The 21,704-nt window shown below is 42.0% G+C and overlaps 1 protein-coding gene across 1 annotated transcript in view; it reads right to left on the bottom strand.

The window, feature by feature from the left end:
• Window positions 1–21,704, bottom strand: part of Rad51b (RAD51 paralog B) — a 514,113-nt gene that overhangs the window by 142,284 nt on the left and 350,125 nt on the right. Inside the window, exon 8 of the mRNA XM_051196216.1 lies at window positions 9,096–9,192. Coding sequence (XP_051052173.1) covers window positions 9,096–9,192 — 97 coding nt within the window. The remainder of the gene's footprint in view (window positions 1–9,095; window positions 9,193–21,704) is intronic.

Below are 21,704 nucleotides of genomic sequence, written 5' to 3'. Positions count from 1 at the left end.
TTGGAATTACAGGCATGCATCCCCACACTCAGCTTATTTTCATATTTTTTTTCAGCTTCATTCATTTATATATCATATTTAAAACAGACTGTCCTGTTAATTTCTTGACCATCTTATTACCCATTATTTATAGCTACAAGTGATATTGCTAGGAAATATGGATTCTCTTAGCTGTTTTTTATGGGCCTAATATAGATGGAAATATAATTAATAAAATCAACAACTGCTCAACACACACATACACACACACAGCACTTAACTCATAACTCTAGAGCCTCTCCTACATATAGCAGTTTTGCTCCAGCTTATTTCAGATCACAGCAAGAATACAGCTTGTGGGTGTAGAATTTCCAGTGCATGCTTCTCAGTTACTAAGGTGACAACTGGTCTCCCCACCTTCACACTGTTCTAAGCCATTGACAGGTGATGGCTGCTCAAGGACTATAGTCTGTGCTAGTGTGTATCTGTTCCTGGATATGAGGCAAAGTAATTACAGTTAGGTTTAGGCCCCATATCTAAACTAACAATTAATAATTCAAAATAAATAGTGAACTTTGGATAAACAAAAGAGATCTCTCTTCCCCATGAAGGAAAACTTTAGGCAGGGTTTCTCTGTGTAGCCCCGGCTGTCCTGGAACTCACTCTATAGCTCAGGCTGGCCTCAAACTCAGAGATTCCTCTGCCTCTGCTTACCAAGTACTGAGATTAAAGATGTGTGCTACCACTGCCCAGCTTTTTAAAATCACAGTACATTGTCTTGAAGATATGGGCTCATGATAGGTAACTAATACTAAAATCTCAAGGGAGAGGACACCGAGAATGGGCAGGTCTGAAAGAATGAACATAGCCCTCTTATCAAGTTACCCTAAGACTTCTCAACAGGCAAAGTCCCTCCATTAGATGCTATGTTGTGCCTGCAGCAAAGGATCCTGCCCCACTTCGTGGGACCCGGTGAAAAGAGAAGAGCACTGAATATTTCATTTGTCATAAAACTTCTTGATTCCAACTGATTTAATGAAAATATAAGCAATGCATAGAATGACCAGGTTGGCTGGATCAACTAATCTATAAGATCAAGGCAGAGTACAATGGAAAGCCAAAGTGCAGATAAAAGAGAATAGAATGACTAAGCTTCAGTACATCTGACTGCCATTTGGCTATATTTTGGTTCTTATTTGCATATAGGTAAGAGAATCTCAACTAAATCTTTACAGAAGAACTGGGTAGGTTAATATGTAAATTTTGGAACCAGTCTCTGTGGATTGGAATCTAGGCTCTACTTGCTGCCATATAAGCCCTAGGCTCTAGGCCTAGCCCCTTTGTCTGTAAGATGGGATAATGAATACTGCCTTTTTATAGAGTTGTAAGGATTCTATATGATAATGGCAAAACAATGTCAGGCACACAGTCCATGGTTCATACACACTAGTAATGTTTATTAATGGGCTTGAAATTTAGCATCCTTCTGTTCTTGCTTTCAAAAGAGTCCTGAAACCTTCTAGTATCTTCTCTGTCCCAGCCTACAGGGAACACCACTGTCGAACTAGTGAGAACTGAGAGGAAAACACATCCATCTTGGTACCCATGATACTTCCCATAGAGACTCACTGAACCATCAGTGATCCTCAAATTGCGATCTCTGGACCACCACCATCCTATCCTCAACAGCTCAGAACCTGGGTGTCTGATAAAATCTTTATTTACCACCCAGAGCAACTGAAACTCTAGGAGCAGAAGTCTGGGAACGTGGGTTCCCAGCTAAAGCCCAAGAACCACCAGAAGAAAGGCTCCGGTGGAGAAATGTCTCCACACTTTCACTGAAGAGCAGATCTAATTGGAGAAGTCCCCCATCTTCTTTGAGCACATGGCTCTGGAAGGAATAACACAAGCGCCTAGGTCAGAGTTTGGCTGGGCTGTTCTTAAGCTATTCTACCGGGCTGGGCCTTGTGACACTCCATCTACTAATCACAGTCAATTCTACAAATAACTTCTGAAAGGACTTCATGTCACATTACAACACAAACTAAACAAATCAGCTATTTCTCCTTCTCATCATCAATCTGACCCATTGGCCTCCCACTCTTGGTATAGTCTCTGTGATGATAGCCAATAAGGATATCTTCCCAGCAATTCCTTCCACCTGGAAAACCTCCTGGACCATATATTTTCTTTGGCCCAGTTACCTCTGCAGCTGAGGCAACCCACAAAGCTAGGTTTGGGTGACTGCATACCTTTGATTTTCTTTACCCTTAGACCTTAACAAAAGGTGTGCAGCTCTGGAAAATCAGATAGTAAATTCTAAATGGTAAAGAGGTATGAGAATAAGGGGAAATATCTTCATAATATCTGTCCCAGAGCAAGACACTGAGATGGATGCCTGTAATCCTAACATCTCAGAGGCAGTGACAGGAGGGTCACAGATTTAAGGCCAACCTGGGCTATGTAGTGAAACCTTGTCTCAAAACAAAACCAAGTCCATAAGATGGCTTCATGAGTAAAGGGGCTCACTAAGCCTGATGATGAATTTTGCTCTGGGTTATTTTGATCACACCCTGACACTCCTGAGACTGACAATAAAGTTAACTTTGAATCAGAGGGCTGAGATTGCTACTAGCTGACCAAAATTTGCTATAGAGGTTTTGGAGGACTGAAGACATAGAGAGAGACACAGGAAGTAGTAGAGTAGGGCTTACATAGATTCTTGGCTCTTTTGGATGGAAGAAAGAGAGAGAGGAGGTCACTGGTTACTTCTCTGATCACTCAGGTTCTTACCCCGAGTTTTTAATTGATAAAAAATAATCAGATACATGCTTCAGAATTTCACCCCTGGGATTTACATGGTAGAAGGAAAGAACCAATTCCCACAAGTTCTTCTCTGACCTGCCCACATGTATGTGCCACTGTGCCACATACATACACACACATGTGTGCCCACATACATAAAGAAATATAACTTTAAAAATTTAAATGAGAGAAAAAAAAAACCCATACATATATCCAGGTCCCCCAAAACTACCCGGAAGATTGTTCTCTCTGCTGGTCATTAATGAGGCTGTGTACCACACCTGGGCTTCACCTGTGGCTTCCTTTACCAAATGGGTACAGATCTCATGATTGGAAGCACTTCCTGGAGTTTGACTTCACTGTTCCCTTTCTGCTTTGATCCCTCAGCCATGGTTATATTGCCTTCTTGGCTCCTTGCTGAAAACCCTCAACTACCTCCCCACCCCTTGAGATTTACAGCTTTTCTGACATTTGTAGGCTGTGCCCATCTCCTCTCAACTCCAGTTTCGCATAATATTTAGACTTTCCTTAGCCAAACACCACACATTTTTTGTGCTTTTAATCTTTTTTTTTCCTATAAATTAAGACTTTTCATGGCATCCAAACAGTTGCTGGAAATAATATAGGCATAGTCAAGTACCACAAATTCTAGAATGTAGGGAATGTGAGATGCGGGCAGATGTGTGTGCCCTTATGAAGAGAAACACATGAAATGCCTTGTATGTTGACATATGTCTGTGGCTTTGGAATAAAAATCTGAAAGACCACTGGATCCTTAAATATCTTGATCTAAAACTTACTCCTAAGGCACTGCAGTGACCAAATCTAAGGTTTCATGGGAAGCATGGTGACTTCTGTCCCTGGCACTACCCCTTTCACACACTGTGTGGCTTTGAACAATCAATCCCCTTCTCTCCTTCATGCTTCAGTTGCTTGAGGCGTACTAAGAAATTCATCATTTTAAGACATTTTATAGCACTATGGAAATGCTAATGCAAATGCTGTTAATAAGAGCAGTTACTATTAACCTCAAAGTCACATGGTAATACCTGATGCCAATTATACCAAAAGCACCAATTATAGCCATACATCAAACCCCTGAAGAGTGGGTATGAACCCACTCCACCCATATCCTCGTCTACATGATCTACACAAACCTATGAACTTCAGTGTGAGCTTGAACTCTGAAAGGCCTTGGAATTAACTTGTGGAGAGAGTTGGCTAACTTGACCAACCCACCCAAAAGTTGTGGTTAATGGATTACAAATTTGGGTAATGTAGAACAATAAATCACAACTAAAATAATAAAGCTGAAAGTACACACAATTTAAGCAGAAACACCAGTGTTTTTTATCGGAAATGAAAGAAACCATTGATCATAGCAACTGTCTGAGATTAGCAGGGAGCCACATTTTCAAACATCCTGCAGTAAATCCAGAGCAGATCCAGCTGGAAAGCAAGAGTGGAAATAAAACTAGAAAATTCATACCATGCTTTGAAGTCTGCTTCTCTCACAACCACGAGTCCCTGCTTCGCCCCAACCATTCTGAGCTGCTTTTGCTTGCTAAATTTATTTTAAAAGACACACAAGCCACACACACTTGCATATAATCTTTCAAATGGACTCCAGCTTTTTGCAAGGGTGGCTTGTTAGGGAATTTGAATCCCAAAAATACTTTTTCTTGCAAATGAAATCAGCCATCAATTCCCTTGACTGCAACAGGAATAGAAAGACGTTCCAGCATTGAAACTAAAAAAACACTTTTTGTTCTAGTAAGACATGCGTTTTACTTTTCTTTTGTTCTATCCTTGACCCTTCCATGCACTTTCAAGTGTTAGTTTCCATGTGCTATAATCTACCAAAGACTACTAACAGAGATAAGAAGATACCAACATGCCAGATGCCAGAATGCAAGATAGAAGCCTAGTAATGCCTTCCATCCCATGAAGCCACCTGAGATTCCTTGAGTAGGCCATGCCACTGTATTGAAAAGTTACTGCTACCCTCTTAACCTATCAGAAGAAAGCAAGCTAAAGGCATCGGTTGAACAGAACTGCAGTCTTGCTACTGCACATCAATGTCACCTATAAACTACGCCCCAGGATAGTTCTGCTCAAATCCCAGATCAGTGTAGGATATGCATTTATGGGCAGTGAATCATTAGATCCTTTCTCTAAAGATCAAATGGGGAAAGAGTCCCTGTGACTGAGGCCAGGCATTGAAGGGGCCCAACCTGTGGTCTTTTTAGTGGATACAAGGAAGAAGCAAGAGCTAAGAAATGGGAAAGTTGAAATAACTGAACTCTGACAACTTAGGTGGAAGGGTTTCTGCCAATATAACAAGAAACTGAAAGATACTTTGAATGACAGTACCTACCCAGGCTTAGAATTATGGAAAATGTAAAACAATAAAAATTATTTTTACCCAATCTCTTTTGTGAAACATCAGGTTGGGCAAATACAACATTGTTGAAGTCTTTTCCAGCCCTGATATTACTGTAAGACCATAAGGGGGGTCTAAAGATCAACCCACTGGTGAGATTGTAATTCTAATATACAGAGTGGGGCAAATTACCTCATTGCTGCGGCATACCTTCCATGCCTCCTCCCCCTATATTTCGTCTTTCTCACTTTGCATATGTTTCTGGGCTTGTCTGTCTCTCGGTTCTCTTTGGATCTCTTCCCTACAAACACAGACACAATTGGAAGTGTGTGTAACCCCGAGGGACTAAGAAGCACACTGGGATGGGATGACTTCACAATTTCGGTAAGTTTGCATGAACCCTGAAAGTTCTATATTCTTGAGTTAATGAGAGAGCTTGTGAAAGGCAGACTGCAAAATACCAAGTAATTGCAGGTGTCCTCTTAAGAATTCCTTCTCAAGGCACAAGCTATAAGGCAAGAGTAGGTAGGTTGGGAAAGGCCTTGGCCTATGGGGTCTACTCCTCCCTTGTTTGGCCCTCCCATCCAGGGTAACTAACTCAACCCTAGGAGAAAACCTCAATGCAGGGACTCAGATCATGGACCCAGCACTGGGAGTGTTTAATGCAGACAACAACCCGGGCACAAACTGACTAAGGGAGAGACAGCAACACAAAAACAAAGAACTCTCAACTCTACAAACACTGGGAGGGCAACAGCTGGTCAGCTGAGATGAAAGGAGCTGGAGGGCGCCTCCCATCTCCTGACTTCTCCTCCCCCATAGTAGCCAGCCAGGACTTACTTTTATAGCCCTGTGCAGATGACCTTGTTCCAGCTAAGATAGGGGAGTCTTTGATCTCAGCAGGGGATGCTCTGGGCCTGCAGCTGGCAGATATTAATAGCACAGGATCAGCTTGGGCAGAAGAGATGGCTCAGTTGGACCAGGTCACTTGCATTCCCTTTTCTGCATCAGAGCAGAAGGGACTTCATTTCCCGGATCAGCTCCTGCTGGGTGATCTGGGTCAACCCAGATCATTTTATTGCTGGCTGCTCTTGGCTGCCTGCTCTCACCCCACAACTGTTTTCAAGAGAGAACAGTTTAATGCTGGGGGTTGGGGGCTCTGCTCTGCAGCTGAAACCCATTACACGACTCTGGAAACCAGAGGAGCCTCCCCTGGCTGGGTGCTTCTTAGCTGCAGACCCACCTCAACATGTCAGCACTGGGAAAGACTTGAGCAATCTTTGACTCCTTCAAAGTAACATCAGACAGGAAAAAAAAACAACTGAGGTCCAAAAGATCTGCCCAGGGTCATAGCTATCACATAGGCAAAGGTGACCAAATAAAGCACTAAAACCACAAGTAGTTTATTCTATTTTGTGTCATATATTTCAGATCTCTCTCGCAGAAACTTAGGGACCACTGCAATACATTTGAGCAAGAGCGAATGTTCTAAGAAATGCTCCCTCCCCCTTGGTGTGGTTTTTGTTTTTTGTTTTGTTTATTTTTGTGTTTTGTTGTTGTTGTTGTTTTATCTGAAGTTCTGGGGATAAAATATCACTGTGTCATGGCTATTAGGCAAGTGCTCTCCCCAGCCAAAATATGTTTATTTTAGTGCACTGGTAAGTAACTCCATTATAAACTTTGGGAAAAATATTTCTATGTCCTCTTTACATGTCCCCACAATACAAGAAAATGCCTTAAAAAACAAAACAAGACAAAAAACCAACTGTTTCAATTGCTGCTAGGGTTTCATAATTAGGGATAGTTAGTTACCCACAGATGAGCTAGGAACCCCGGTTTCTATGAACAGCTCATTTTCCTGTTGCCATCACACTAGAATTCAAAGCCATTTATTGCCTCTTCATTTTGTTCTACTTCTTTGCTTAATGTAAATCAGGGCGCCAAGAGAAAGAAATTCACTTATTTTCAAATAAAGAAGAAAGATATTCTCTTCTTGTTCCCTCAGAGCTGAACAAGGCAAGCAGCTGTGTGTGTGTGTGTGTGTGTGTGTGTGTGCGCGCGCGCATGTGTGATGTAAAAGAATTTTTAGTGACATTCAATCTAGGCAGAGTGCTGGTCACTACTTTCTGTGACACTCACTTAATATCTCTCTCACTGCTTACAGTATGCCTAAGACTTCTGGTTGGTCACTGTGATAAAACATGCATACAAAAAGAACACAGCATAGGGCTGGTTATGTATTCAGTAGTAAAGCACTTGCTATTATAACATGCATGAGGCAGTAAGTTCACTATCTAACACAATAAGAAACATCTACTGATGTTTTAAAACTGTTATGAACAGTGGACCTTCTTAGAACGTTTCTTTACATACCCAAGCAGGCAGAGAAGACAAAGAGGAGGGAGAGAGTAAGACCAATGATGCAGGTCAGGGGATTCTATGCAAGAAGCAGCCTTTGAGTCCAGAGGAGTGGCCTTGGGAAGAGGGCTAAGGGATCAAAAGAGAAACAGAGGGAAGGGCAACAGAAGATTGCATGCTTGACATAGATGCTTCGTTCAAGGACTTAGTGGATTGACCAGCAAGGGGAGGGCTGACCCGGAAAGGTTAAGAAGGATTAACCTTATTTAGTGGGGATCTAGAAACTAGTCCACTCGAAAGAAAAACACTGAAGTTTTTGCTTTTACTGACCCCACCTTGTAGTACATGGTTGTTACAATAAACCCCAAGTCCCTGAATATTTTTAATTGGTACACTTATTTTAGCACATCCTCAGAAAGGGCTATCTTCAGCACTTTGAGTAGGAGGGAGACACCCTGGAGGAAGGCCAGACAGCAGAATGGAAACAGAGTGCTTTATAGGGTTTATTAAAATGAGCCAATTATGAGTTTTAATAAATCACTTGATTGTAACACAAATCACAGAGGAAACGACGGGGCACATGAAAGATATATTTGGAAAGAAATCTAAAGCCAATTTGATGAGAGGAGTCAAAAGGGAGGTGAATTCCAGCTATTTGAGGTTCTCAGCTCAGGTGGCAGGAGGGTGACAGATCACTGAATGTGGACAGAAGGGACAGAGAACAGTTTTCATTACTATGTCAGTAGTTCTCACTATGAAAAAGAACACCAAAAACGCAGGCATGTGGGGCTTCCAACCTGAGACAAAAGCAGTGTCGATCCTCGAAGACTACCTGGCCAGGCAGTCAGGAGCTTTTCTAGGTCTGCAAGTCCCCTGTCTTCCATCCTGACCAGTTCTCAGAAAGCAGAGAGGGAAGGTAAGCCTGGAAGAGCTGTGTGCGTCTACCCTAGCACTGTGCCCCAAAATCAGCTGCTACTAGAAAAGCTCATAAATGCCAAGGGAGGACTTTTGACAAAATTAGAAACCACCTTCTGGCTGCTGATGTAGTTTCCCCAACTACTCAAGGTTCACTGCCCTCAAAATCCCAGCCAGTCTGACCTTTGCTGGTAGGAGGCGGTAGAGAAAATGGGCAGATTTACAACTGCGGAGACTTTGTCTTGCTCCTTCTGCAAAGCTGACCAGGAATGGCACACCTCTTGTACATGGAATCATGGCACATTTTTAGGCAGTCCAGAGGTGCTCAATACAAAAAGATGGGGAGATCGCAGTGGGACCACTAGTAAAGGCAATGCTGGAGCATCAGTCTTAGAAGCAGCAACTGGCACCACAGAGGGCTGACAAGACTCCCTCCCGGGGAGATGATGGATGTGTGTGAAGATGGCTCAAAGGGAACTCACTCAGAGACAGACAAGAATAGATCAGGTGCCAGGTAAGAAGTCCAAGCCTAAATCACCAGGCTCCAGCAGGCTGCACTGACCAGTGTCCAGTAGCCTTGTCTCCAAGCTCTCAGCAGGAGGCAGGAGGCTGTATATCAGTGTCAAGTTTCAGTCTCTCCAGGACAGATCTTTACCTTCAGACAGGGACAAATCATCAGCCGGAGACACCAGGTCTGCTTGAGAAGGGAGGGCTCCACTCAGATGGGTCGTAATTTGATTCGTCAAGATAACCTGTGAACAGACAGGGGGGTGGGGAGAAGAAAGAGAGAAGACCAAATTAATTATTAGAGCTATCAAAAGGCAGACTGTGGTTTAGGAGGAGAGTGATAAAGCCAGGTAGGAAAACCCCAGCTCTAACTTTCACCAGCTTATCTTCAGGCAGGGCCTAGCGATATTCAACACCCAGAAAACAGAAGCAGGTGGGCTTTCTTCAGAGCTAACATGGATGACTGAGTCTCCCCAAATGCTGAGCAGGCTCAAAAGTGCACACCCCACATTTTATGAAGTTTATCAATCTTTTGAAAACTAGGTCCCAAATCTAAGCTACCACTTAGCTTACTGACTCAAAAGCAATCATTTAAAGTTTGGAGGCCACTGGGTTCTTCCCGTCATCCCCAGAGTCAGGTTTATTTCCAATGTGTGAAACAGAAATAAGATTCATTTCTAAAAGACTAACATAGGCTTCTTTCTAAGTTAGTTGATGAAACCAGAGAAGTACCATGTCACTATGCATTTAAGGCATAAGTTTAACATGACTTTATTAAAAACTAAAGTTCACAGCATTTAAAATTCCTGGAAAGGACTTGCTGCACATGACCCAATGCTATACAAGGCTTTTATATGTGGTAAGCCAAGAAACGTTCTTTCCCTTAAAAATTTCCATTAGTGAAGTGCATTCTATTGTTTAATAATCTTAAGAGAGAATAAAGTGCAGACTCTTGGTTAGATAAAAAATTCCAAAAGCAAACTCATTTTCAAAAGTCCTGGGTGAAGTTCTCATCACCAATAGGAACCACTGGGCATCGTGGTCACTTGAAGGAAACATCTCCTCATGCACAACTCAGTGCTTGGAATGTGTACCTAATAGAACAGAACTGTCTTGGTCTGTCGAGAGGGTTAGCTTTTGGGTTTGCCATCCTATTATAAACAGAATAATCTCTCTTTTTAAAGATTTCTTGTGACGCTGGGGATTGAACCCAGGATTTTGTGAATGCTAGCCAAGTACTCTACCTCTGGCTACAATGCAAGGCATCCACATAACCCAGCTTTTCTACCATATCTCTATCACTATCTCTTAATGGGCCAGTGGCATATATAAATCCTGAACCAATGGCAGCCTAATTGAGGGGTGAGGAGGGAGAAGAATGACAAGGTCAGGTTAAGATTGAGGGGCTGGATTAGCAGAGACAAGGTCTCAGAGGAGTCATATGGAGGACACTTGGCATATTCGGCCACTCTGCAGTGCTGGTCAGACTTCCTAGAAGCCCACACAGTTTTTGCCATGCCCATACCTCATATTCCTTTGCTTTGCTACTTTCCATCTAGACTGGAAAGAATCACGTGGGCTGTCTTCAATGAAGATGCCTAAACATAACAACTGTTCATGTGAAGGCTACAAATGAAAAATTATGAACTTCTCACTTCATAATATATAGTATAAATTTCAGAGTTTAATATAGCTGAATTCAAATTGTGGCTGTTGACAGCCTGGACCTTGGAAAAGTTACTAAACCATTGAGCCCCCCCCCCCCATCCTACAGACAAGATAGTAGCTACCTCACCGAATTTTCATGTGACTTAAGTTGGATAATCAATATGAGTGGGGTGCCTGGTACTAAGCCAATGTTCACTAGCCAGAAGCCATTGTAGTTATTCTAGAAGGATGACATGGAAGCTAATAACATAGGATTCTTCAGAGACATTGGTTCTAATAACAAACATTAAATAGTGATCTTCATATCAGACAGTTTTAAAGCAGAACATTCTCACTAAGCTTAGTCTTTTTATTTTTTAAGCTAACCACAAATTTTTGTGTAAAAAGGGTCTTGAGAGACAACTCTGTGGTTAGGGATATTTGCTGATCTTACAGAGAACCCAGGTTAGGTTTCCAGCACCCACAGGCCAATTGTCAACCACTTGCAACTCCAGCTCAGGAGAGCTGTTGTCCTTTTTTGGCTGCAGCAGGAACTGCACATATTGCATGCACACAAAATTTTCCTATACATACAGTAATAAGTAAAATATTTCAAAATATTACATGAATAGATCATAGAAAGATACTTAGTTGAAGCGAAGCCAAATAGACACTGACATTGCTCTAATAATATTATGTGCCTCATCTACCAAGGAGCAAAATAATGTATGCTCTAGTTTTGGTTTTTTCTATTTCTGTGACTTCTGAGAGATTTAGATATATAAGCCTTGATTTTGTTTATTAAAAACTTTTATTGGCATATATTCTTTGTACAAAGTGATGAGTTTCAAACTGACATTTTCTTTTTTTCTTTCTAAAACTTATTTAATTGTTTTGAGAAAGAGTCCAGGTTGCCCTGGAATTCATTATGGAGATCATGCTGGCCTCTGCAGAGCTGAAATGAAAGTTAGTGACACTAGGACCAGCCCAACAACAACAGTCTGTTCATTCACAAATATCATTGTCCATACATCTGAACATACTCTACACCTCTCTGTTATGTTATGCTTATTGGGTAGGGGCATGATGGTTGCTTCCTCTGAACTACTTCAAGGTTATTTTTAGTTGGCTAGGTTTGGAATAAGGAAAATGAAAATAAAAAGTGAGTTTCATTTTTGTGAGATTCTTGCAGATGATGGCTTGGCAAGAATAACTAGAATTCTAACAATATGATATATATATATATATATATATATATATATATATATATATATATATTCCCCCCCCCCCACTGAATGTAGTATCTATCATGTAAAGTAAAGCCTGTCACCACATACACTGGGTACATTAAGAGGAAAGGGAGCGGAATGGCTTCTCCAGAACTGTATAAATTAATGAGAAGGCATCAGCTAAAATATTTCCATCACTCTTTTTCAACGTTGGTTTTGTAACGGAAACATGCGCTGAGGTGATGCTTTTACTGCACGGAACTGGTAACAGTCTGCAAATCTCTAGCAAGCTACAGATGGCTTTAAAAATAGCTGCCCTGAGTGGGGTTGCAGCTTAGTGGCAGAGCACTCGCCTAGCAACTGATAGGATCTGAGTTGTGTTCCCAGCATAAGAATGACAGGATGGGAGGGGAGGAGGATAAGGAAAGGAACAAAGGAAAATACACATTTCCACTGAAGTAGATGGAGAAGACAACCTTTTCTCTCTTTCAGGTGGCTCTGCCTTTTTATCATGAGTCTTAAAGCCAAGGCATTGAAGGGATCCACTGCCTGGAAACTCAGGGGTTGCTAATCGCATCATGTGATGGAATTGTGTGGATTTCTAAATCTATGTTTAGCAAAACTATGAAGCAGAAACACTTCCAAAAGCATCAATTACAAATAATCACAACTTGGACAGAAGCCTACAGATGTGTTTTTCTCCAAGGCAATGAGCAGACGTGAAAACTCTGCTCTTAAAATAACTTATAAAATACTACTACAGAGTTATAAACAGAGTCTTAACACTGTCTGGTTTCTGAAAATGAGTTCCGACTGATACTTGAGAGGGCTATTCATAAACTGTTCAACTGGAGCAATTGGGGCTTCTGATATTGGAATAAATTTGTGTGGGAGCAGTTTGCACAGAGGTTTAGGGCAGAAGCTTTGGAATTAGACAGACTGGAGTTCAGATCTAGGCTCTACTGTTTCTGACCTACATCACACGGCCAGTGTAACTTCTCTTGATGTGATAATACTTAACCCACCCCCAGGAGCTTGAATATTAGACTTGACAATTTAGTTAAAGTGTTTAGCATGATATCCAACCTATGACAAATGGTAACTTGCCATTATCCCTAGCCCATCCTTTGCTGATTTAGAAGTCTTTGCTTTTTCAGAAATCTTATGTCCAACTTTACACAATAGCCTGTTACTATGTACACGTATGGGTTTTTTTTTTTAAGCTGTTAAAAATTTTAAAAAATAGTTTCTCATCTTTAACAATAAAATTCACAAAAGTCAGTGGCCCCTTTGTACAGCATATTGTTCAATGTTGACAAAGAACATAATTTGCTATTTATATCTTTAAAAGCAATAAAACTTCACTTGAAAGTGCATCTGTTATTTTCACCATTTCCTTAAAAGCATGGCTAATTGAAAACATAACATATGTACATCAGCATCAACTATAACTATAAAGCCGGGGGTGTGGGGGACTCATGGACAAAAGGGAAGATAAGTGTTTCAACAATCATGGTTTCATCTGAAATCAGGAGGAAGCTGCATCTGGCTCAATGTTTACTTAGAAGAATACCATCTTCCTACTAAGCAGGGGGACAAGGAGCTCCACAAGTTATAGAGTAACTACTGACTTGACTGAAGTCTTTTTATGAAGAGACCACTTACTTGTTTTCTAACACTGAGTTGGCAATAGGATGCATAAAAAACACATTTGTATACAAAAGGAATCCTCATAAAATGGAACATAGACCATGAGTCTCATTGCTAATACTCCCTCCCAACATAAAGAGGGGGGCGTTTCTTCCTTTAAAGTTCCCATGCCATGTCCACCATGGCTTCAGGGATGAACCTGACTAGCATGGTGAGAAATAGAATAAAAGACAGACATATGGGGACATGGACAGAAAACACATGGGATAGGGCAGCCTGGGCTTCAGCTGGAGAAAACAGCACCCTGTAATCTCATTGTGTTTATTATATACTGCTGAACAAGTATGTGGGGTTATTACATACAGATAAATAATGAGGTAGAGTTTATGGAGTAGAGCTGGATCAAGGGGACAGATTTAGCTACTATCCATGGGAGCAGTCTCTATGGCAACAGTCTCAGACTGTAAATATCTGTGGAGAGAAAGCTATGGTTGATAGGTTCAGCACACATTACTAACACAAGCACTTGGTCTGCCAAGGAAGTTTCTGCCATTCCTCTGAATCTGAGGCCACTGGGTCCTTGACATGGCCATGCTCATGTCAACAGCACATATTCAGGCTTTCTCTGTTCTCTACATCCTGCATCCCAAGTTTCCTCTTGATTTATCATCTATAACTGCACCCTATCCATCATTTTGTGCACTATAGCACTATGGTCCATTTAAAGGAAATACTTCTCTAGAAAGAAGTAAATTCAAGTACAGACTCATAAAAAAACACAATAGGCACTGATATCACAGAGAAGATGTAGAAATTGGAGAAGAGATGGGAACTAGTAAGGAAGATTATAGGTGGAGTTTCTGTTCTGCCTGGAAAACATACACACAAGCGAATATATGACTCACTTACATTAAGTAAGCTGTTAGATGCTTTGCTAACAGAGGATGGGAGCAGAATAAACTGGTCATCAGGCCTCAGGGTCAAGGTACTTGAACAACTAAGCTCAACTCTACTAGTGTATGAGCCTAGTACAGACCACTGGCTGCAGTTGTGTTATCTTTAGCTATGCTATAATACTCACACCATCCTCTAGATTACTGATCCTGGTCCAGAATACAGTCTGCTTTGTGTCTAGTTTGATCCACACTACATTGAAGGATTAGAAATATCAGTGTTAGGGCTTCTATGAGTGGCTATCAAGTATAACATAGCCTACCATGAGTATCAGCATCAATTGGAGAGAACAGAATGGAGGACTATCAGGCCCAAAGGCACAGCCTTTGATAGAATGGGTGTCTTTTACTCAACTCTTTGAAGATAACAAAGAATACAAAGCTTGTGGTCAGCAGGGGTAGAACAGATAGAATGTAGTATCTAGTATTGTTTAGCTGCAGAAGAAATATTAATAGTCAGCAAACTAGTAAACTAGATATTTGTAAGTCAATAAAATGTTTCTTAATTATGTGAGAATTTCATACAATGTATTTTGATCACATTCATCCCAACACAATCCTCCCCGATCCACCCATCTCTCTATTCCAACTTTGTGTACTTTTTAAAATCTTTTTTAAAAATAACTGGCCCCAATTGTGCTGTTTATATACTCTTGGATGTGGGTCAAGTTGACTATCAGTAACTACTCTCTTAGAGAAAAGTGACTCTTTTCCCCATAATATATCAATTGTCCGTAGCTCCTCAGGTTGGGGTGGGGATTTGGGAATCCCTTCTCTCTCCATGCTACAATGTTGACTAGTATGATGTTGTACAAGTCTTGCATAGGCAATTCTAGCTGCTGTAAGTTCATGAGCACAGCCATCCAATCATGTCCAGAGGACACCATTTCACTTGGGTCTTCCCTGACCTCTGATTCTTAGAAACTTTCTGTCTCCTCTTCTACATGGTGCCTGAACCTTGAGTGAGGAGGGAGTCTGGTGTAGACAGATGTCTCACTTGTGGGTGGGCACACCACTGACACTTATTCTCTACACTCTGACCAACTGTGAGTTTCTGTATTAACCACCATCGAATGCACAAGGAAACATTTCAGATGAGCTCTGAGAGTGCCACTAACCTACAGAGAGATATGAGTTCAGAAAACAGTTTCATATGCTGTCTGTTTAGTTAGAGACTAGTAGTAGGCTCACCCCTAGGGCCTGTGAGTACCCCACCATGGGTTCTTATCAGTACCAAGCATGTGTTTCCTTCAGTAGCATAGACTTTAAATCCGATCAGAAATTGTTGGTTACTCTATAACATTAATGCCACTATTGTACCCATGGGCATATCTTAATATGAGGGTCATTATTTGCAGTTCCCAGATTTCCCAGGGTCCACAGCTACGTAAGACTGTTGATGACTTTTTCCCTTCAGTGGTCTGCATAGCACCTTACAGTATTATAAAAGTTATCGAGCAGAGGAAGCTTCCTGGCCAGTAATGACTTAATTTCTCTACATCCTATGAACAATGTGTGTAGTGTGTTCAGCAACAGGGTCTTAGCATCAAGTTCTAGTAGACAACTAAGAGTAATGGCAATAGCTTGTATTCTTTTGGGGGTCTCTAGGATACCTCTGATCAACAACTTGAGGGAAGGGATCCCATATTCTGCACTAGGCTTTTTATTTGGTTTCTGAGATGAGCATAATCCCTTGCATATATTAACTCCCCCCCACACACAAAAATTATAAAGTAGTAGGTTTCCACATGTTTTTTCAAACAAGTCAGACTTTTTTTTCTTAAAGACATCACGAATATGACAAATGCTATCATTAGCTTTGTGTGTGGGCATGTTAGAGACAGATTTTTATCATCTCTATTTTCCACTGAGTGAAGTAGTTACCTTCCCATGTTCAACAGTCCAGATGACAAGAGGGGCTTGTAGGTTTACTTGATTTCTTTCTAAAGCAACAGTAGGAAGAGGAGAGAGGGTCTCTGAACCCAGGCCTACTCAACAGGTGACTTCTCCATGCCTTGATGTGCTAGCTTATAGAACTCAATCTATTAGTCATGGGATCTAATTTTAGTGTCTCATTGCCAGACACGTACTAAAAGACTGTCCAAAGCCAGTTGATAACAAGCTATTAGTCATACTAATAAATAACTCTGAGCTACATAGGCAAATAGCTTCAGTTTCCAGAAAGTCAAGCATGCAAGAGAGTCTACATACATTGTGTCAATCTTTCTGATATGTGCAACCTGTCATTTCTGAGGCCACGGGTGGCTTGGAAATGAAACTCTTCATGGGACTCATGTCTATATGCAGCAGAATTCAATGGGTAGACTGGTAAGAGAAACCAAGGAGTGACCTCAGGCATCTCAGGGAGTTCTATGCACAGAACACCATTTCTTCCTCTGCCCCGCCCTGGCAGAAAATGACCACAGCCTGCTACCCAGAATCAGTGGAGTTTCAAAATCACCTTAACTGGTCCAGGAGGGCTGGATGCAGTGATTGTAAATAGTCAGACCACTGACGGAGAGGGCCAGTGGGAGGGAGAGCAGCTTGCTGAGAATGTGGGCATTCACTCCACACATCATCAGCTGGGCACAAGTACAGCGCTTTCACAGTACCGGCTACTGCCTTTTATGGGCTCTGAAGGCATAATCTTCTTTCTGTACTGAAAACAGTCCATCTGCTCCAGGCAACATTATTAAAATATTACTTTTTGTACCTTAAAGCATCCTAATTGCAGGTATGACAATGACCTGGCCTTTCTAGTCAAACTAAGTTTTGGGTGAGTCAGGCATTCTGAATCTTGATCCCAACTCTGTTAAAATTTACAGAATGCCTTGCTCTTAAGGAGACAGAGGCCGGAACTCTCCTGTGAGAAATTGTTCAGGTTCATTGACTCCTTTCATCACACCGAGGCTTGGGAAAGGCCCTGGAGTGGTTTTTAGCATGCGCTCTTGCTTCCTGACCATGAAGTATCTGTCCCAACTCTTCTGTTCCCAGAGAGCCCTGAGAGAGAGAGAGAGAGAGAGAGAGAGAGAGAGAGAGAGAGAGGAAAAAGAGCAAAAAAAGGAATGCTCTCTCTCTCTCCCTCTCTCCCTCTCCCTCTCTCTCTCTCTCTCTCTCTCTGTGTGTGTGTGTGTGTGTGTGTGTGTGTGTGTGTGCTTGCAAGTGCGCGTGTGCCCCTCCCCCCCACATGAGCAGAGGGAAATGGATTAAGAAAGGGTAGGCCCACCATGCAGGTCCAAAGGCTATGTTCCCAGGCACAGGTCCCTGCCCTGCCCACTCTCTTTCTACCCACTTCCATCTTTGGAAAGAGATACTCAGCATTTGTTATGAGGAAAAGTCAGACTAAATATGCTGGAATTTGAGCATCACAAAAACAAATCTGGTTTTACTATTCACTGGCTCAGTTTTGCCAAGCTCTGGAAAATTATAAATCATTCCATGATGAAAAAAAGATCATTTTCCCCCTTCAGCTGGGTGAATATCAACTGTCTGTTCTAGAACAAAGAACTGATAAGGCTTTGGGATGTTGGTCTGCTATTCTCATCATGAAGAACTGACTGTAAGTCAATGGTTATCTGAGACAATGTGAATGCTGTCAGGGTCTTTCTTTTTTAAATATTTGTCATAAAACATCAAGCTTCAATTTGGCCTGAAGAAAACATGGCTATGGGATTCCAGCAGCCTGCCTATATTTAGTTTTGGCTCTGACCTTAATCTGCTGTGCAATTCTTAAAAATGTGCCTGACTGCTCTGTGCTCTAAAGTGTTGGGTCCATAAAAGTTATGGAGAGAATTAATATATTCTGATTAATGTTAGTGGAGGAGGCTGCAAAGAAAAATGTTAACCATGTTTCAGTTTGCATCAGTTCTGGTGTTTTACTCAAAATTCCATGATCGTTGTTGAGTCTCACTGTCTTCAACCTTAAGAAGCATCTCTGCCCAGAGATACCTGGCAGTGGCTGAGGAAAAGGGGAGGGAGAAACAGTGAGGGAGAGATCTTGGGCATATTTGCATTTATTGTGAGAATTCTTTCAGTCCAAAAATGTCACACTCTTCACAATGACCTGGGAGTAAAAATTGCTCTAGTGGACTGACTTTCTTACTGTTGCCCTCTCCGAGTTCTAGAACCAACAGGTGCTAATGTCAGCCCATGAGACTAGAAAGCAACATGTTGACATGCAACTAGAGCTCACCACCATGCCTATGGTCACAGCACCACAGTTGCTGGCCACAGGCTTCCCCTGAAGTGTATACCCTGGGGGAAGGAGGCCAAAATAATCCAAGCCAAACTGGAGAAGTGAGTTGCTGGTCACAAGAGTCCTTGGAGGAAGGACCTGCTCCATGAGAGGCAACACATGGAGGGAGGCTGAAGCTCCTCAGCTTTTCATGCATCCCTGTCCAGTCACAGAGGGCACCATCTCGAATCCATCACCTCCACCACTGAATTCAGAGATGTACTGAGGAAGGATAGTGTCTGCCATTTGTTCAAACCAAGCACACAGTGTTGCACAATGGTGAGGCTTTTTCTCTTTGGCCTACTTCCCCCAGAATGTACACTTCAGGGGAAGCCTGTGGCCAGAAACTGTGGCGCTGCGGCCATAGGCATGGCAAACTATAGTTGCTTATCAACACACTGTTCCCTGACCCCAGTGGGCTGACGTTAGCATCTAGGTTCTGGGACTTAGGTTGGGGGTGGGGTAGCAACAGTTAAGGAAGCCACAAGTAGCAGGCCAGTGTGCTCTAGTCCAATCTGGCGGTGGTGTATCTGTCATCTTGGGCCCACTGAGGAAATGACACACTCCCTCGGTTAGTTGTGACAGGGTAGCCAGTGTGGCTCCCAATGGTGAAATTCCAAACTACAAGCAATATTGCAGTTAGCACGGGGCCAAGAGAGTCTGGCCACCTAGGTACAGGAAAGAAGCCAGCCAACTGTCAGATGACTCGGAACTTCACACGATGTGAAAGGAACTTTCCTACCAGCTGTGCTGTGCATCTTCTGTGGCACAGTCACTTCTGCATGAAGTTTGTTTGGCTGTCTTTGCCCACTTCCTTGTCCCTGACTACTGAGCTCTTCAGAAAGGCAGGGAGGTGAATTTCCAGAGGGCCCCTGCGTTTCTGATGACCTTTTTAGGTGCTTTTGTTACTTGCGGTGCTTTCTATTCACGTGTATGCCTTGGTGCTGGGGATTCCCCTCCTTTGAGTTTGCAAGGAGGGTTAGAAAGGAACAGCTTTGTGGTAAGTACCATCATAGATGGCTGGTACTAATTCACTTCCCCTCTTACACTCATTTGGGACCAAGAAAATAGTTATATTGAGTCATTTGCTCCCCCAAGAGACTGAAAATATAGCTCTTGGGGAGTCCAACTTTATCCACACCAACTTTGATCTGCCAGCTTCATCAATACTTACAGCAGTCAGGAGGAGCTCAGAGGAGCCTGGGATACCTCCAGTGATTACCTCCCTGCTGGTGTCTCTACGCTACCAACAGGAATGGTGTATCATCCTAGCTAGCACAGACTCACCAAATCCCTGACTGGATAGATGCAATTATCTCTGTCTCCAGAGTGACTCTATAGCATGAGATAAGTTCTGTTCATCATCTATTCAAAGGTTGGTTAAAAGGTCTGCCTAGAAATTGCCAAGTCAGAAGCTCTGTTAGGCACTCTTACACAAAAATAACTGCATGTCCTCAAAGAAGGACAATTGTATAAGCTATTACTTTTTGAGGAAGAATGACATCATGCTTCTATGTCCACATTTAAATGACATCAATATAAACAATAACAACTCACAATTAAAACAAAGACAACAAAGGAGAGATAAAAGAGGAATAGGTCTAGAACAATTTTATTTATGAAGTGGTGGAATATTTACCTAGTAGTCCTTGGTGTGGCATGCTCCCTCATGGCCACTAGGGAGCAAACCCTTAGTCAGGCCCACTGAAGCAGGTATCCAGGCAAGGGCACATGCCAGACAACAAACCAGTTCCTTCTCTCTGACAGTCAGCCACTCTTGTGACTTGGAAATGGCCATCTGGAGCAATGTCTGAGAGGTAATGTGAGGTTCTATCAGGCCTCAGAGTTGCCAGAGCACTGCCAGTGGCTCAGTCTATCGATATAACTACACACTGAAGCCAATGCTTTGTATCTTTCCTTCCCTCATTTTCAGACAGCTATTTGTCACCTCTCATATGACATCATTTACATGAGTAACGGTACCATGGTATTTTATACTTTGCAAGGTTTATTTGAAGACTGGTCTTAATTGATCATTAGTAGTGCATGAGGGAAGCTGGGAACTAAGTCAAGCAGCCATTGTTGGTCAGGGGTAGACAGGCTCTGGACTCAAGCATCATGGCTCCCTTCTCGTAATAGCAGCAGAACACCAGGACTACACTTACTCAGGTAGATTGTGCCTCATTTTCCTCAACTGCATAATTGGGTTTGGAATTATCTCTATGGTGAGGACAAAGGACTTTAAAAAAGTGCTTTTTTAAAAAGGCTTGACACTTAATAGGCGCCTAATGAATATTACCTTTGTTGTGACATTCTCTTTCTGACCTATTTGTTCACTTACTCTGCTCCTCACTCATCCCATCCCAAATGACCCAGTCTGAAAACACAGAAAACAAAAACAAAACAAAACAACAAAACAATAACAACAACAAAAACCAAACCTTTCCTTTATTTATTCTTCATTCTTTTGTATTTCAGGGCCCAGGTAAACGCTTGATGCTTTCATGAAAAATCTCCCAAAAATTTTAGCCTCAACTAATCTCTCAGTTCTAACATACCTACTTCAGCATCAGTGTTAAGCAACTTACTACAAAAATTTTTCTCAATGATACATGTGTTATCTTTCTTTTAACCAGATTTAACAGAGATATTTCTTGGTCTCAAATAAGTCCAAGGAGGGGAAGTCAGGTAATACCAACCATCTATGATGGGACTAATCAGAAAGCTTTGCTCTTCTAATCGCCTACAGTGTAAACCTCAAGCGATCTGATGCCTTCCTGGGTCCCTGGTGCTATTCTAAACAAGGGAAGTGAGAACAGAAACTAGCTTTGATTCAGTACTTCCCACCTACAGACTGCACATTGAATGCTTGTCTGACATTTATTTAGCTCATTTCATCCTCTCATCTCAGTGAAGTCAACATTTTGTCCTGGGTTTTGAGATAAAGAAACTCAGGTTCAGAGAAGTCACACAGTTTTCTGAAATCAAACAGCACCATGGGTCAGATTCAGATCAGTTCTGTATGGCTCCCTAGTCTATACTGG

Source organism: Phodopus roborovskii, unplaced genomic scaffold, assembly GCF_943737965.1.
Source record: "Phodopus roborovskii unplaced genomic scaffold, PHOROB, whole genome shotgun sequence".
Lineage (NCBI taxonomy): Eukaryota > Metazoa > Chordata > Mammalia > Rodentia > Cricetidae > Phodopus > Phodopus roborovskii.
This window is presented reverse-complemented; position numbering and strand designations above follow the sequence as displayed.